Genomic DNA, 18,573 nt, shown 5'->3' on the forward strand with positions numbered 1-18,573 from the left:
ACATAAAAATTCAACCCCTAACAATTTGGAAATTACGTATTTTTAATGGGAATTCTCTTTTACTATACGCACTTACACTCTACAAGGGGTGTTTCTTTTGTAGTGTAGCAAAATTTTTGTTGCTTTGGTTAATTATTCTTAAATGGACAAGAACATAAAAATTCAACCCCTAACAATTTGGAAATTACGTATTTTTAATGGAAATGCTCTTTTACTATACGCACTTACACTCTGCAAGGGGTGTTTCTTTTGTAGCGTACCAAAATGTTTGTTTCTTTGGTTAATTATATTTAAAGAGACAAGAACATAAAAATTCAACCCCTAACAATTTGGAAATTACGTATTTTTAATGGGAATTCTCTTTTACTATACGCACTTACACTCTGCAAGGGATGTTTCTTTTGTAGCGTACCAAAATGTTTGTTTCTTTGGTTAATTATACTTAAAGAGACAAGAACATAAAAATTCAACCCCTAACAATTTGGAAATTACGTATTTTTAATGGAAATGCTCTTTTACTATACGCACTTACACTCTGCAAGGGGTGTTTCTTTTGTAGCGTATCAAAATGTTTGTTTCTTTGGTTAATTATATTTAAAGAGACATGAACATAAAAATTCAACCCCTAACAATTTGGATATTACGTATTTTTAAAGGGAATCCTTTTTTACTATACGCACTTACACTCTGCAAGGGGTCTTTCTTTTGTAGCGTACCAAAATGTTTGTTTCTTTGTTTAATTATATTTAAAGAGACAAGAACAAAAAAATTCAACCCCTAACAATTGGAAATTACGTATTTTTAATGGAAATGCTCTTTTACTATACGCACTTACACTCTGCAAGGGATGTTTCTTTTGTAGCGTACCAAAATGTTTGTTTCTTTGTTTAATTATATTTAAAGAGACAAGAACAAAAAAATTCAACCCCTAACAATTTGGAAATTACGTATTTTTAATGGAAATGCTCTTTTACTATACGCACTTACACTCTGCAAGGGGTGTTTCTTTTGTAGCGTATCAAAATGTTTGTTTCTTTGGTTAATTATATTTAAAGAGACATGAACAAAAAAATTCAACCCCTAACAATTTGGAAATTACGTATTTTTAATGGAAATGCTCTTTTACTATACGCACTTACACTCTGCAAGGGATGTTTCTTTTGTAGCGTACCAAAATGTTTGTTTCTTTGCTTAATTATACTTAAAGAGACAAGAACATAAAAATTCAACCCCTAACAGTTTGGAAATTACGTATTTTTAATGGGAATTCTCTTTTACTATACGCACTTACACTCTGCAAGGGATGTTTCTACTGTAGCGTACCAAAATGTTTGTTTCTTTGGTTAATTATACTTATAGAGACAAGAAAATAACAATTCAATCCCTTACAGTTTGGAAATTATCTATTTTTTAATGAGAAATTTATTTACTATACGCAGTTACCTTACCCTCTGCAAGATGGCGTATCAAAAATTTTTTTGGTTAATTATCTTAAGGGTCAATCTTGCTAGTCCTTCAATTGCTTATTATGTTGTTGGAAAGCGACATTCAATCCCGTAAAATATGTCGAGAAAAAAGTGCTTAAATTATTGACCACTAAGATTAAATCTTTGTTTGATCTTCATAACCCTAATAAAGTTGTCTGCAAATTCCCCAAATACTTTCGATACATTTCGAAAACGCAATGGTAGGGAAGCAATCGTAGTACCGCATGTCCATATCCGAATGCCATTTTATCAGCAGCATACCTTTTTGAAGGTTAGTTTCTGAAATAACAAATTTGTAGTCTCGAAACCTAAACTATTACTACGATTAGTACGATGCTGCATGGGATTTGGCTTTGCTCCGTAAAATTCGTTCTGCTGGTTCATTTGAAACATAACGTGTTTTGTAAAAAGTCGGTAATTGCGTACTTTGACATAATTATATTTAAACTCCTTAGAAGCTCCAGTTCCGCAAGATTTTGATATTTGCCTTAGTTTAATCGGATTCCGTACCCACCTAATCCAAATTGTAATCAGCCCAATGTGATCCAGATTTTTGCACAAATTATTCTCTACGCTTTAACGATACCTACATAATACTTTCGTTATTATGGAAGCGTAGGGTTGTTTTCCGACGTTAAACCGCTTGTTACCGGGTAGTATTCACGCACCACGCTCCGTCAGCCGCCCCTATTCTTTATGCCTCGCTGATCTAGCACGCAAAATTATGAATGCAGTCCCTATCTCAATTGTACCACCTTACCAATATATACCGTCAAGTCGGACGTTTAATTATAACCCCCTCCCTTACCCGTACAAAATAACCTAAAACTGTCAGAACTGATATTTCTCTTTACGATTATTACATCTCACGCGCGGCGTTCGCGAAATACAAAAAATAAACTTCTCCTTTAGAATTAGCGAAACGCCCTAAGGTCTTGCCGGCATCAATCTCTAAGATTAGACACCGTAAGGATATAATCCTAAATATATTTTCATATAAAACGGCCGAAATGACTTTCCAAATTTATTGTCACAGTTATTTCTGGAGAAGATAAGATTTTATGCTATTCTAATATCACGAAACTAAAGTAGCTTTTTTATGTGTGATAAATTGCCGCCCTTAAGATGAAAACGTCTAAAGTATCTTATTTTTTTGCGCGGTATAAATATTATACAATACGGATTAGGTAATTATTCACTCGGGGATGGCGATATAAGCTTATCCTCGGTTACCAAAAAATGATTCCCGTCAACTCATACTCATTTCTTTTGGTTTTTGTGATTATTGCATGAAAATGTTCTTAATGAATTTGGCTCGGGATGTTCGTCTACAAGAAAAAGAGGAAACTCATCGTGGAATGTTCACTTAAAAAATTTCGCCCTCAGGCTATTATGTAGTTGTACCGTGTACCGTACAGGTCAGGTATGTCAGGGACCATATTTTCCTTCTTCCTTTACTTTGGCCCTGTCTTAATATTTTCTCCATATCGTTTATGTTCACATTAAGTAATGGACATTCTTGGTTCAGTCCAGAACATTTCAGAGTCCTTCCCAATTATCCTTACCCTCATTATATGTTTATTGTCCATTTTCCATACCTTTTTACTGTGTCAGACGGTGCTTTTAAATCCATGAAATTCAATCCAATTCTTTTTCCACCAATCATGATCATACCATTTCAGTCAATTTTTCTCACTCTAATTACTAATACAATATATATTTAGAGTGCTAGTCCTCACGCCACACCATCCTTACTGGGGTGCCTAAATCAGCTGCCCACTATGAGTCAGACAATGTTGGTTTTTATCTGCTCATGGTAATCCACTGTACTCTGTTTTTTTATGAAGGGTGTTATTCTTCTAGCCTTCCCCGACTAGAATTGGCTTTAGTCATGTCATAGGGGAACAACCTGTAATACAGTAAAAGCTGGATAAGAATCCGTTGAAGATTTCCATGTGGGGATGTTACGGAAGTGGTTATATCGGAACTTACTTCGGAATCGGGTTGGAACTTCATAAAACACGCTTCAATTTGCTTATGTAGCAACGCGTCTCATCGGCTTTCGTTTCTTATCGCTGATGACTAACCTTTTATGGCGCCTCGATGGCGGCTGCTGGCGCCCCGATGTCTGGGATACTCGCTACAGTACTTTTCATATCGTCACTACGATTATATACAGCCGTAATTTTCGCGAATATTAATAATTATACGAGATCTAGAATCAACCCTTAAAAGTTAAGCAATAACGAAATGTCTAAATATATTCGAAGTTTAAATAAACCCTTACAAAAGTACCTAACAAATATTAAGCGAGTAAGAGAAACGACTTTTCCTTTCACATTTGTAAATGTCATATTGAGTTAGTTGTTCTTAGTCAGAAGATGAAATTTCCCCGAGATAAATCCACTTACGCGCCTCTAAAGAAATTCTGAGCACAACGGTCGTTGCCATGCTATTACTGCTTAACCGTTAACTAAAATATATATTTATAGTGAAAGAGAGCTGCGGAGAGATTTTCGCAAAACGCACTTGAGTACTGTTAGCGTGCGGTATTACATATTTTGGAAACTGAGCAATTTATAGCGTCGAAACTGGGCGCTGTAGCACTTTGAGCGTTAATGTGATTCGCGGTTTCCAATATCGAACCCATTAGCAGTCGCATCACAGGCTGCAAATGTAACTAGATTAGCATCTATCTCTCTCTCCTTTGTAGTTTCTGCGGTAACTGGCTTTCTATGCGAATTCTCCACTCTCAACTTATACTACATGTGACACTCGCGATCCACCCCCTCGAAATTCCTTTAGTTAAGGGTGGCAAAGATTATTGCATTAACATACTAATGGTAATGAATGATGATTTCCAAATTGATTTTTTCTTTTGGTTGTCGGACAACGTTGGTTTGATATCTGATTTCGATTAATCAGTGTACAGCTCTCGATTAAATTACCGCAAACCGTATGATGTCACTTCTGCTAGCATTAGAAGTAATCCATTTCCGTTAATTTACATGAATGATCTACAAAGTACGATCAAACGTGCTGGAAAGACGGCCTACTGAACCGAAGCTTTTGTTGTAGGTAATTTTGCAGAAGCCTTTCAGAAACAACATTATCTGTCACATCTGGAAAGTGGCCCAACGTGCTCAGTAAACAACAAACGAAAGAGCAATAACGACATAAATCTAAATTAACACGAGCATAAAACTTCATTTATCAAAACGTAACGAAAACGTGTTACAATCCTTTAGAAAGTTCGGGACGCGCGCGACGTAAACCATCATCGCCTCACTTATGAATATCAACACGGCATAATCCATCATAATCTAGTCTGGAGAGAGCTACACATGTATAATGGAGTTTACAAGCCCGAGAACAGAATCCGTAATTGATTTATCCGAACTCGCGAGCCTCAATACGGCAAACGTGCCATTCAAACACGCACGAGATGTCTCTAACCGACCTATCTGTGCTACATATAAATTTGGACCAATCTTTTTATCTCGATTTTTCCTTAAAACCACCGGAGACGACTTTATCTGTAAGACAACGGACGCTTATTTCCAAAATTCGAGACGATATGCCGAACTCAATATTTGCTCTTTTACTTTACGTTATATCAGGAAGTGGCAACAACTTTCCTATTATGAACAGTCATTTTTTCCTTCAGACGTGTATTTTCATAGGGAAACGGAAAATCTAGTATGGACACAGGCCATTGAAATGTTAAGATGGCACTGCTTTTGCTCAAAACCCGCCGCATTAACGGCCAACTAGCTCGAGGGGTGGCGTTAAAGCAAAAAGGCATGACAGATTTTACAGTTCGTAGGGCATAAAAATCTTACCTAAGGTTGGGCGCCACCCAGTTTCTTTGGATGATAGAAAACGATTGCAATTTTCCACAACTAGATGGTTTATTACCAAACAACTTGTTACCAAAATTAAACTTGACGTTAGTTTCCATTAATTTATAATCATCTGTAAAATCGCACCGATAAAGAAGTGTGTCCCATTAAAATAATAATAATGATGTAGTCGCTAACGTAGGAAACGCGCTCTTTTCCAACGCTTCCACCAATTCACTCTAAAACAAAGAAAATAAACAAGGAACCCAAGTAAATCCACTCGGTAATTAAAATTACGATTGCTTGAGGAGACAACACAATATTTGTATATAGATCCACGATCGAATATTTCGTTTGCAAGGCGCCGAAAACGCGTACCCAAAATCATGACACCTTTAAACTCGAATCAATAGGGTAATGACGACACATTCTTTCGAACACATAGGTTTAACCTACCCCCAATTAATAAGAGGGTAGCCTAGGAAATAATAATACTAATACGGCAACAGTTGAAACTTAAATAGGTTCAAATTTCAAATTGAAAAATGCTATCACGCACGTACAATATGTTTAAGGGATATTGCCGTACTTACGTATGCATCCATTTTAAATTCAAATTATAGCCTCCAAGATGAGAGAAAAGTGAATCCCGATCCAAATCAATTCGAGATCACACCAAATCGGGTTAATCGCCAGTAATAATACTTAAGCAATTTTGCAATTAAACCGTGGCGCATTGAATTAACATGCCAGAAGGTATTTGAATATTCCAAATATCCATAGAATGTTCTATAAATATGTACGTTCGTCTGGCATATTCCAAGGATATTCAGCAATGAATATACCGAAAACACACTATTAATATATTCCTTGATTTTTCGGTGTGAATAGCTATTCATTCCCTTCCCTTGCAGTAATCTCAGATATTGTGTTGACTTTGTACACACGGTTTCATACCCTGAATTGATAAACGCCGGACATGTCAAAGTGCAATTGCACAAATAGCAAGGATAATTAACGTAGAATTGGATCTAGAAATCAAAAACAAAAATCCTGTAAAGAAATCTCACATCACATTCTTTCGAACACATAGGTTTAACCTACCCCCAATTAATAAGAGGGTAGCCTAGGAAATAATAATACTAATTCGGCAACAGTTGAAACTTAAATAGGTTCAAATTTCAAATTGAAAAATGCTATCAGGAACGTACAATATGTTTAAGGGAAAATTGCCGTACTTACGTATGCATCCATTTTAAATTCAAATTATAGCCTCCAAGATGAGGGAAAGGTGAATCCCAATCCAAATCAATTCGAGATCACACCAAATCGGGTTAATCGCTAATAACAATGTGGCCCATTGAATTTTTCAAAAATGGATGTCGTAAATGTTCTAGAAAGGCACACGAGCGCTCTGGAAAAGGCCGACGATTTTGATGCCTTTTAAAATCTCTTTCCAACAATATTCTATCGGTTGAGCTGGGTCCTTTCCGAGTCTCTGAGTACATTCCAGATAATTTAGACATTTAGCTATATTTAAAAAGGACCTAGAAAGTATTGAGAAGATCCACCAAGTCTCTGGAAAGCACTTGAGCGACTCGCGTGCGCTGGAAAGCTCTGCTGTGGCCCTAATGCCCTACCGAGATAGCGTGTTTACGCAGGGCGTAAATAAGAGCAGACAAATATGGAAAGCAATTTAATTTTGGTTTTCCAGAGCCTTTTCCAGAACGCTCTAACGTCTTTTCGGTGAGCCATTGGCCAATATACTTATTAGGAGGTGGTTGACGTAAGACTTTATTTTTATAAGTCTGTTTTGTGACGTATGGGTGACGTGAGCTCTGTAACGGCACAGGCGCCAATTACCAATTGCAACATTGCAACAGGGGAACAGTGAATACGGGCCCTTGTATGCTTCGAGCTCGTGTTGAGCGGAACACCGGTAGTTGCGGCACTGTATCTGATGCATATTCGCGATCCCTGAAGCATTTTTTTAAACGTTTGATCGAAACAGTCGCCAAATCTGGACTTGTAAAGTGGATGTGGTAATTCTGTGCGATAATGGCTTGAACATGGCGAGACATAAATTCTGATTTCATAAACTTCACATTAATGATTTCGTTTTCCAACTGTAACGGTAGCTCTAAATTCGCATTGAAATTTTTTTCGAAATTTCGTTGTGAAGTTAGAAATGAAATTTCTAAGGGTAGAACAATTTGCGTATAATAGAAATTTTATAGGGCGTCGAAAGGATTTGATCAGTGGAATAGTATTTGTAAACCGTGGGGGAAATGAAGCACGTTTTGTCTGCGCCGTTGAATTCTATAGACTCCTTACACGATTAGCAATGTTAGAAAAAAAAATCCAAACTAGGAAATTTTTGACATGCTGGTTGTTATCAAAACGTGTATCGAGATTCTTTTACAGTCTAACTATCAAATGTACAAATGATATATTAAGGGTGGTTCCTTTTAACTGGAATGCACTGAGAAATAAAACGTTTTGCAATACAAGCAAAGTGGGGAAATCATTTTTTAGGACAGAAGAAGCAATGAATAAAACAAATAAAATAATTTCGAAACTGACAATCATATAGGTTATAAAATTACGCTTTTAAATCCCTTATCCCCAAAACAAGAGCTGTCTGAAAAAAATTTTAATATTGAATACTGACATTTAGTGAATTGAGGAAAGTTATGCTACTTTTACATTTCTTTCTAGGAATTCTAAAATTATCCAAAAAAACTATTTAAAAAAATGCCTCATCATTGACTACAAAATTAAACTAATCCAGCTTGATTAAAATCAGTAAAAATCAAATGTCCTTGCTGTCTCCACTATGAAGTTCTGTTTGATATCATTTTTCACCTTGTAATTTTTGTTATAACTGGAAATAAACGGTGTTCAGATTTTTTAAATAGCTTCTAGTAGCATAGCACGAAGATTTGCTGAACATATCCTCAATGCCTTGACTCATGTGTAACAATTGTTCAAAAATGTTCAGAAAATCGTGTAACCATTTTGAAAATTCCTCGTCACGGGTGAATTATGTTCAGAAAAGCGTGTCTCCATTTAAAACTTAGTATCTATTATTTATTACATAAATTATTTATTAACGGGTTTATGAATACAATAACAATGTAACACTATTAATAACAATAAACATGTGACGTTGCCATATAAACGCTACAAAAACCAGAACTGTCATCAATTCCTGAGCACTGTGTATATATTTTTTGAACGGTTTTTACATATTAGATAATGCATATGTATTATTTACACATCATAAAAATAATGAGTACTATAAAGTGCTGAAATTGCAATTTATTTTTTGAATAAATCCTCATAATTCAAAAAAAACACCCCTAACTTAATGTAGGTTTGAAAAATGAATAAAAATCTAGGGATGCCATTTAAAGTAACGAAATGTGAGTAACGCTTTCTACCACCAAAAGTGTAACCTTCTATTTTAAAGCTTGGATATCGTTCAACAAAGTAAAGTTTTCAAGGATTTTTCTTTGAGGAGATGTTAGCATAGTGGCAAAACGAAAATGTTTGGGTAAATTAATATTAAAATAAGAGTTCGATAACCCTTTTTCCTAAAAGCATAATGGAATTGAATATGTATTCGGGGTGAGACGCAATCGCTTATTACGAAAAAAACCTTGGGGGTGAAATAGCGACACGTTTTGAATTTATTAATACTCTTTGCAAGGAGTAATTAAAACGCAGGTACGTGCAGACCGAAGCAAAAAATGCGTTCGAGAAATGGGAAAACGATGGTTTTTTGTTGTTTCAAAATTTTCTATTATGTTTAATGAATCAAGAGTTGTATTAAGCCGCAACTTTTAATTATTATTCACAATTAGACACGCGCATAAACAAAGTATCCGTTTTTAAAATTGCAAAACCCTTTGATGTGAATCAAACAAAGTTAATAATATTCCATTCAAATTTCCGATTATTCCACATTGATAATTGCAAAAAAAAAGCGTACGGATCCGAATAAAAATTATTACAATAAAGCCAAAACCTATAATCATATTACGACAACGACAAAAGACTTTCAAAGTAATTAACACGCCCTGTGTCGTACTTTGAATATTAAAGTGACAAAGAATTCTGAAAAGCAATTAAAAAGTAATTGGTCTACTAAATAATAAGCACAATATGCTTTTCAGATGCAGGCATTTTTCACGAACAATTAGCGAGAGAGCCTTTTGTTCTTCTCATCGGCTGATTTAATGAATTCTTATATTTAAATTCGAACGGAGCATTACGCCATCAATTTCACAAACGGCGCGAGGAAAATTGTCGGCGACAACCTTACATCACTTATTTGAAAAGTTGACAAAACAGGCACCTGCGCCATACGACATTTACGAGATGATTCTTTCGTATTATGTAAATTGGGAGATATTGGAAGATGAACTGAAGAGTGGCGTACGCGAGCGAGAGAGGGGGAGGCACCAAGTTAAGGGTTACAAACATTCTCAAAGTTGCAAATGCCCCACTAAAAGCGTATCGCTTTATCTCGGGGATTGCATAAGCAGGTGTCTTTAAGAAGGCGCAATTTTGGATGGAAGATATCATGTTTCCAGTATGTGAGCACGTTTTGCGGCTTCCGCCATGGTTGTTGCGCATAAGATATGCACATTTGAAAGTATAAACTCGGCTTTTACATTACCAACCCCTACTTCAGATCTGTATTAGTTTAATAGTATTCGTGCGGGGTTATGTGTAAAATGTAATATCGATATCACATTAGGCCGTTATGGATTATGGAATTTCATGCAAAAGGTAATCGCAGAGGAAGAGGAAAAGCTTCCCTTACATATCAAATATCACTTAAAAAATCGGTTATCGTTTCTCGCCATCGTTTTATAAGGATGCACTTTATTTAACGACAACCGTTGCGCTACTTACACGCTCTTAAAATATTCACTCCGTAATGCAAGTAAAAAGGATAATAAGGAACAAACCCACCATGTGATATACATCTTTGAAGCGCTTTTGAAAGTTGCTTTTCGAAAATCCAGTTACACATTTAATGTTAAACAACTACCCACAATATACAGGGAGTTCCTAAATATGATGTAAATACGAAAAGGGCTAATTCTAAAAGTTTATACAAACATAGGTCTGCAAACGATTCGTCATAGATCTACAGGGTGTTATAGTTTCTACCGTACACTTTACAATTTTAACCTTTAATTTATAAACATATGCAAACACAAGATACAATCCGGACCATAGATATACTTTTATTTAGCTAACTACCGAAAATTGATTGAAGAATTGAGTCCAAAAGTTCTAAACAAACCAGAAAATTCACAATCTACCAGTAGCGCAGCGAAAAGTTCAGGGGTAGGAAATGGAACAAGACCTCTGAAAAAACAACACCCTGTAGATTCTCACTACCATTGACATGACCAATGACCTTCAACGTAGCTTACATTTCAAATTTGAGCGAAACATCTCACAAACTGCAGGAGACAGAAGACAGAGACAGAAAAAACTTTAAAAATATTGAATTTGAACACCCTGTAAATCGGCAACGAAGCGTTTGCTTGCCTGTATTTATATGAACAAAGAATTAACCCCTACCGTATTAACATCATATTTAGGAACACCCTATATAATTGCATGATATTTTTGTCTTTTAGAGAAGGTTTACAAGGATGCATCAGGGACACCTACAGAGTGGTGTCAGAGGATGCAACCTTTGCACGTCAATATTGGGCTTATGTCATTGTGAATGTAGACAATGTACAGGGTGGCCAACTTAGAATGCGAGGTACTGTATCTGAGAATCTATCCATCGTAAAGGTTTGCGGTAAAAAAATGTATTACTAAAACGGCCACGAGCAAAACCTGGAAAATATTTTTAATTTTCTGAAATGACCGCTAGGGGGCGTAACTGCAATCTGGAATCTAAAAAAGTGATATTTCTGTGAATTCCACTATATTAACCTAACAAAAAAATTTCCGTTCTTTGAAGTCAACGATAATCTGAACAATTTTTGTTTGACAATTTTTCCTGTATCTCTAAAAATGAAGTGGTGGGGAGTATTCAAAGGTTTTCGTAAAGAACACCCTGTATCTTCGAAACGGCTGAGCCGATTTAGGGCCGGTTTTACAATTACACTTTTACGGAGAATAAGATATTCTTGGAATAACTGCCATAGCAACATGTATGCCATTGGTTGACATAATGGTAACCAAATCAACCGTCGACATTTATTCTAGGTATAGCTTATTCTCGGTATATACCTTCATTGTAGAATCGGCCTTTAAACAAACTCGGGTTAGTTCAAAAGAGCTACTCTTCAGCTATTATACTATTTGAAGTTTTGTTAGTTTCACATACCACCGCTTGAGGGTTTATTTCGACATTCCGACAGAAATAGTTAATTTTCTCAAAAAAATTAAATGCATTGGTTCGATTTTTTTTTCATGAAAAAGTAGCTAAATGATCCGTAAACAAACTCGCGAAAACAGCATCTCGATATCTTGAGATATATAGATAAGATATTTTTTTATATCGTGATGGCCAGCATTTCGAGCATTAGCAAATTTTAGGTTAGGAACAAGATATCGAGATGCGGTTTTCGCGAGCTTGTTTAGGCATCATTTAGCTACTTTTTCATGAAAAAAAAATCGAACCAGTGCATTTAATTTTTTTGAGAAAATTAACCATTTCTGTCGGAATGTCGAAAAAAGCCCTCAAGCGGCGATATGTGAAACTAACAAAACTTCAAATATTATAATATTTGTAGCCGAAGAATAACTCTTTTCAATTAAACCGAGTTTGTTAAAATCGGCTCAGTCGTTTCGAAGATACAGGGTGTTTTTTTACGGAAACCTTGGATTATCATTTTTAGAGATACAGGAAAAATTGTCAAACAAAAAAGGTTCAGATTATCGTCAACTTCAAAGATCGGATATTTTTGTTAGGTTAACATAGCGGAATTCACAGAAAAATCACTTTTTTAGATTCCAGATTGCAGTTACGCCCCCTAGCGGCCATTGCAGAAACTTAAAAATATTTTCCAGGTTTTTCTCGTGGTCGTTTTAGTAATAAATTTTTTTACCGCAAGCCTCTACGATGGACAGGTTCCCAGATACAGTACCTCGCATTCTTATTTGGCCACCCTGTACACTAATCTTATTTAGAAAAAAAAATTATAAGGGATGTTATCATCATTCCAGTAATCCGAAGCAACTAAAAGAATTAAAAAAAGTCAAAGGTTTTAAAGAATCCTCTGAAGAATCAAAAAAGTTCAATGGAATGGAAAGATCCCAACCATCTGCAGAAGCAGAACGATTGGAAACATCTGAATGGGCTGAAGATTCCATCCAAACTGTTCCTCTGCAGCCTTGACAGACCTTCAAGGTTCCGAAGAATTTGAAAGATTCGAGGAAGCGAAGGTTGGAAAGAAGGCGTTTAAGAATCCGATAGTTCTTCGAGAATCGTTGTTTTCTTCTAGGAATCTAGCGAAGTTTGCACTATAAATGTTTTCAGACTATAGGAAGTCACAACAGTTTTATAATTACGAAATACACTGCCAAAAAATCAATTCCCCTTTTCTTTTCAATGGTAACTTTTTAGAATATTGTTCGTTTGTCGAAACAAAATACTCTGGCGCGTTTAATTACTCTCTCCTTGACCGAAACTCGGTAGTTTTATGTTACTGGAACGCACGTCTTTCGCGACAGTCTTTATTTCGACCAATAGCACAATAGACCGTCTTTTTTCGTGGTGTCAATAAATGACGTTCGCTTAATTTACTGGTCGGCATTATCTAACGAGTAAAGAGCGCTAGCTTTTCGGTTATTCAAATGCGTTCTCGGCTCAGGTACGAATTAAAAAAAACTTAATTGCGACCGACACGCTTGATGCTTCTGTGGATCGCTCACGAATGCCTCAAGAAATGTCTTCCTACTATCCTTCTCTTAATTTCTTTTAACTCATTAACGCCGCCTACAAAAATGTGAGTTATTAACTTATTTTATAGAAAAAACATATATTCTAATAATTTTCTAGGAGATTCTTAGCCATACTTGAGTAATTTTCACTCAATTTCTACTTTATGGTTACAAAAGTTCCGGTAAAATTTTATTTTCCGACTTGTTTAAATGGTAAAGAGAGAGAAAAAATTTCTGTGGTCAAAACCTGCAAAAATGTTTGATTTTTTCGGGGTTTTTCTAAAATAACTCGCCAACAGCAATACTTGGGTAAAACATGTTTTATTCAAAATTATAGTGTATAAAATACCTTTAATTTGATATTTTATTTGGCCCCCTAAAATGTATCGTTTAGGAGATACACTAATTTAAAGTTTCGTGTTTTTAGTAATTTTTGAAAATAAACCATCTTAAACGTTGTTGGACTTAAAAATAAATTTACCCAAATACATTAGGTATACATATAGAAATTTATTTATTTATTTATTTATTTACGGTTGACCGTTATAACAAAAGAGAAAAAAAACACATTAATACATATAAGAAAAATGAAACGTGAAGAGGAGCAGTGCAGGGATATTTAAATTTTTCCTTGAGTCCATCTTTTTCAAAAATTAAATAAAAACTCGACAAGAACATGCTCTGTTTCAACCTTTCTTGCACGTACAAGAAACTTCTTTAAGTAGCTTCTCTGGCGCTGGATCTCTACGGGTATTAAACCATTGCCGCTGCGTTTCCAACCCCAATCTTCTGGTTTACTGGCTCTTTATCAGTGCCCTCCTGACTGATGAGCGACTTCACTAATAGAATAGGTATGTTTTGTTCAGAGGATTCATTTTGCCTTTGTGAGTACTCTCCTGCGACTCCTCCGCTCTTAAGGTTATATCACCAATGGATATATTTTCTCCAGACGTCCCAATCGCCTTTTATGAGTACCTTTCCTCGACAATCCGCTCTTGAATATAAGTAATTATAATTGATCACGATAAGGGGTCGAGGAGAAAGACTTTGATTGGCAAAAGTTAATTCCTTTCATTGAGACCATTCATTAGAGTACCATGAAGGATAAAACCAGTCCCCCCAACCCCCCTGTTGATAAGGGGTTAGAAAGAAGGGCGGTAGCTGGTAGAAAACAGTTTCTTTAGTTACTTTTAATTAGAATACCATGAAAGATAATATCCCCCCCCCCCTCCGGTCACCCAGTGTTGTCGTAACTGAGCCGCGTAGGAAGGTTATAGAAACCAATTCATTTCGATGAGACCTTTCATTAGAATACTATGAAGGGTAGAACGTGTATTTACCCCTTCTCACTCTCCCCCATTTTCAAAAGTTTTACATGGCATCACTAGAGGCATGTACATACAAAATCTGAGATAAATTACTTGTCCCACATTTCGTTTAATTCTTTAAAATGCGCTAAAAATGACATTATTTCCAAAAATTGAGAAAAACATTAAACTTTAAATTGGTTTATCTCCTAAAGTAGGTACACATGCGACGGGGCCAAATAAAATATCGAATTAAAGATACTCTTATACACTACAGTTTTTAATAAATAATAATTTTACCTAAGTATTGCTCCCGATTGAGGAGTTATTTCAGAAAAACCGAAAAAAGTAGGAAATTGTTGACCACAGAAATTTCTCCCGACGTCAGTCGCATTGGCTAACTTGATTTTTTCTCTCTCTTTACTATTGAAACAAGTAGGAAAAATAAAATCTTCCACCGGACCTTTCGTAACCATATAACGTCTAATTTGACTGGACTATATAACGATTCCCTAAACATTCTTATTATTTTGTAAAGGTTGAGACATTTCTTAAATATTGGAATAAATATCCAAAGAGCCTCTGAAAAACCTCTGGAGATCATTCAGTGAGCTTCTCAAAATATACCTTGACGAATACCTAAAGAATGTTTCCACAATCTTTACAAAAACCCTAAAAAAATAATGTTCATAAGTTCTACAAAATTTTTAAAAATCAATTATCTAAAATCTAAAGAATCCCTGTAGAGTGTAGAATCTCTCAGGAATTAATAAACATTGTATCTACAGTTTGTGAACACATTTCTTTACGATCCGCCGAAAAATCCCCGGGGTACCTTTTGGTAAAAATACCTGAACATGCTAATGACCAACTTGAAAATTTTTTTGAGCAATATATATTTCGAATTACATATGAAAAATTTGTTTGTTAATTAATCAATGATAAAAAATGTTAAAATGTTAGCCACCTTTGATTATAAACAGTTGCAACGCCCAAACTTGAGTTCAAACTCTAAAAATGTTGTACATAATTGCGTTTCTAAGTGAAGAGCATGTGTCCAATTCGAAAATGTTCCCTTGCGTAAATTTTTATCATTCGTAAATGCTACAAATCAAGTTCACTTCCGAATTTTAATGTAAAATTGAGCTCTAGGTAACTCTCGCTTTGTTACTAATTTATTCACAACGCATTTCTTAACGGCGTGTTCATAAAAATTCGTTTGATAGAATCAAATAGCAGCGACGTCTTTGGTTAGAATCTTTCGCTCAAAAAGCCTAGAAATCCTTTATTGAACATATACGCGTTGTTATCGCCTTTATTTCGAGACACACTTTTGTTTCCGTTGGCTATAAAGCGGCACATGTGTCCTATGCTTAGCAAAATATAAATTTGAAAAAAACAGCGCCACCCCATTACAAACAAATACCAAAACCGAATATGTTTCAACAGTAGAATTGTAATAATTAGCAATAAATTTAACACAACTAAACTAGCAGTAAATAACCAATTCAATTAGTATTATAATACAGCGTTAACATCTCATTATTATTGATGGTATGTGTGTGCTGAAATGCATTTTTCATTTCGCTGAAATTTGTTAGAAATTTTAGATGAAATTTCCTTTTTTTTTGTTTCAGGGATCGCGTCTTTCGTCTAAATTTGAGCAACATCAACCAGTCGAGCTGCGAGGTGAGTAAAATGACTTGCTTCCTTTGACGTTCCTCAAAATTATTTGAGGGCGTAATTCAGACTTATACGGCATATAAAAAATTTTATAACATCATTTGTCGGTTATTACTCCTTTATATGGATCTGTATGAGCAGACGACCCAAAAATTATTACGTAATATACATAACGTAGTATATGGGATACGCACGTCATATCGGCGTCGTAATGTACGATAAGGGCGTCGGTTTACTGTCTTATATATACACGTAAAATCTAAGAAGATTTCGAACGTGCCCTACACAAAACCTTTTAATAAACTATGTAAAGGTGCGCGTCTGGTATGGGGTGAAATTAGGTGGATGTGAGCTCATAAAAATTGGGAATTTGGCTATCGATCGGAATTCAATTATGTTTGTAGAGGGGTTTCGCGTCCGCCGCGAATTTGAAATACTTAAAATATTTTTGCACGCCGCGGGTTTTCGACGAGTCTACAGCGGTTAATGGAAAATGTTTTATTTTTCGTGTTGGTTTTTATTTCGTCATTAATTTACGGCCGACACTCACTCTCCTTGGTCAGTCTGATTAATGTATTTGCTAAGTTTTATTTTGGCGACCATAAATTTTACTGTTGAGGTTTTTAGGTTGTTCTACTAAACGCCGAGTTACACATAATTTGTGGTTAATTGCGCTTTGTTTTTATACTACCCCAACTGCTAGATGAATGTACGCGGAGATTCAATTTTTCTTCTTTCGTGCGCTGATATTTTTTATGATATGAGTATTTTTGATACTGGTTTATCGATGTTGCGATTTTTACACACCAAGAAAATGGTGGACACCCCACCTCTAAGTTTAGAGGGCGGAAATGATTTATTTTTGAAATGCCATACGGTATTTAAATACCTACTGTTGGTATATTTTATTTAGCTGGTATTTGTATTTGTCTCTGTATTTTGTATATTGAACTAATCCTATGAAGAGTGTAATACAAAAAGATTCAGCAGAAAAGAGGAAAAAAACCTTTACAACATTTAATCACACATAGGTAAAATTGCTCTAATTAATTTAATTCACAGCCGATTTTTGGAAGTGTTGTTTAAATTAGTTGGACTATTCAAAATTAAAAGGCTTATATGGAATAGCCCTTGTCCACTAGGATTTTTGGTATATCTCTTGTCCATTTCGTGAATAAATTTTTACCTTAAGATGGACCCTCCGAAAATAACGGGTAAAAAGTTTTTTTCGCATCGGAAAACGATATATCGCCCCTAAGTGATGTTTGTGAGTCTTTATGTGATTTTAAGGTTTTCAAGAGCACTTTAACAACTAAGCGTTCAGAGGTATATTAATATTTGAGAGTTTCCAAGAATCTTTGGAGCGTTTATTGCATATTTAGTCCTTGACAGGTTTTAAGAATCCTTAGTTTTAAGATTGATTGAAAACCGAAAGGCGGAATCCCTTGAACATATTTTACTAGCACTGCAAGGTCTCTCAGAGTTCACAAGGGCTGCCTGAGCGTTTCAAATGCTTTGGAGTTTAGGTTTAGAAAGTATCCTGAAGGGATTGTAAGGGACAACAATAGTAGTTTAAGAGCCTCCTTAAGAATTTGTCATGGTCTTTAAAGGCACTTAATTTTAAAGAGCTTGAAGAGTTCGTGTATGAGCCTTTAAGAACTTTTGGAACCCTTCAAACGTATGAACGTTTGCAAAAACTTCCAAGAGCTCTAATGAGTCCTTTACAAACTGTATTAGTCTTTAAGAGACTTCGAAGGTTGTCAAAATCCTTCATAACCTTTAAGGAAAACCTTTAATAGCTTTTAGAGCCTTTAAAGCTATACGGATCTGTTCAAATGCTTTGGAGTTTAGGTTTAGAAAGTTTCCTGAAGAGATTGTAAGGGACGATGATAGTAGTTTAAGAGCCTCCTTAAGGATTTGTAAGGGTCTTTAAAGATACTTAATCTTTAATAGCTTCAAGAGTTGTTATGTGTTTAAAGGTTGTCAAAAATCCTTCCTAAGCCTTTAGCAGCTCTTAGAGCCTTTAAAGCTCTACGGATCTGTTTAAAGGCTTTGGAGTTTAGATTTAGAAAGTTTCCTGAAGGGATTGTAAGGGACGATGATAGTAGTTTAAGAGCCTCCTTAAGGATTTGTAAGGGTCTTTAAAGATACTTAATCTTTAATAGCTTCAAGAGTTGTTATATGAACCTTCAAGAACCTTTGGAACTATTCAAAAGTATTAAACAGTTTCCACAAACTTCCAAAAGCCCTAATGATTCCTGTACACACTTTATTAGTATTTAACAGGCTTTAAAGGTTGTCAAAAATCCTTCCTAAGCCTTTAGCAGC

At 35.3% G+C, this 18,573-nt stretch overlaps 1 protein-coding gene across 1 annotated transcript in view; it reads left to right on the plus strand.

Annotated features, from left to right (window-relative positions):
• Positions 1 to 18,573, plus strand: part of LOC116164015 (semaphorin-2A-like) — a 174,041-nt gene that overhangs the window by 49,968 nt on the left and 105,500 nt on the right. Inside the window, exon 2 of the mRNA XM_031478141.1 lies at positions 16,200 to 16,251. Within this exon, the coding sequence (XP_031334001.1) occupies positions 16,200 to 16,251 (52 nt within the window). The remainder of the gene's footprint in view (positions 1 to 16,199; positions 16,252 to 18,573) is intronic.

The sequence above is a fragment of the Photinus pyralis genome, unplaced genomic scaffold (genome assembly GCF_008802855.1).
Source record: "Photinus pyralis isolate 1611_PpyrPB1 unplaced genomic scaffold, Ppyr1.3 Ppyr1.4_LG2, whole genome shotgun sequence".
In the NCBI taxonomy this organism is placed as follows: Eukaryota; Metazoa; Arthropoda; class Insecta; order Coleoptera; family Lampyridae; genus Photinus; species Photinus pyralis.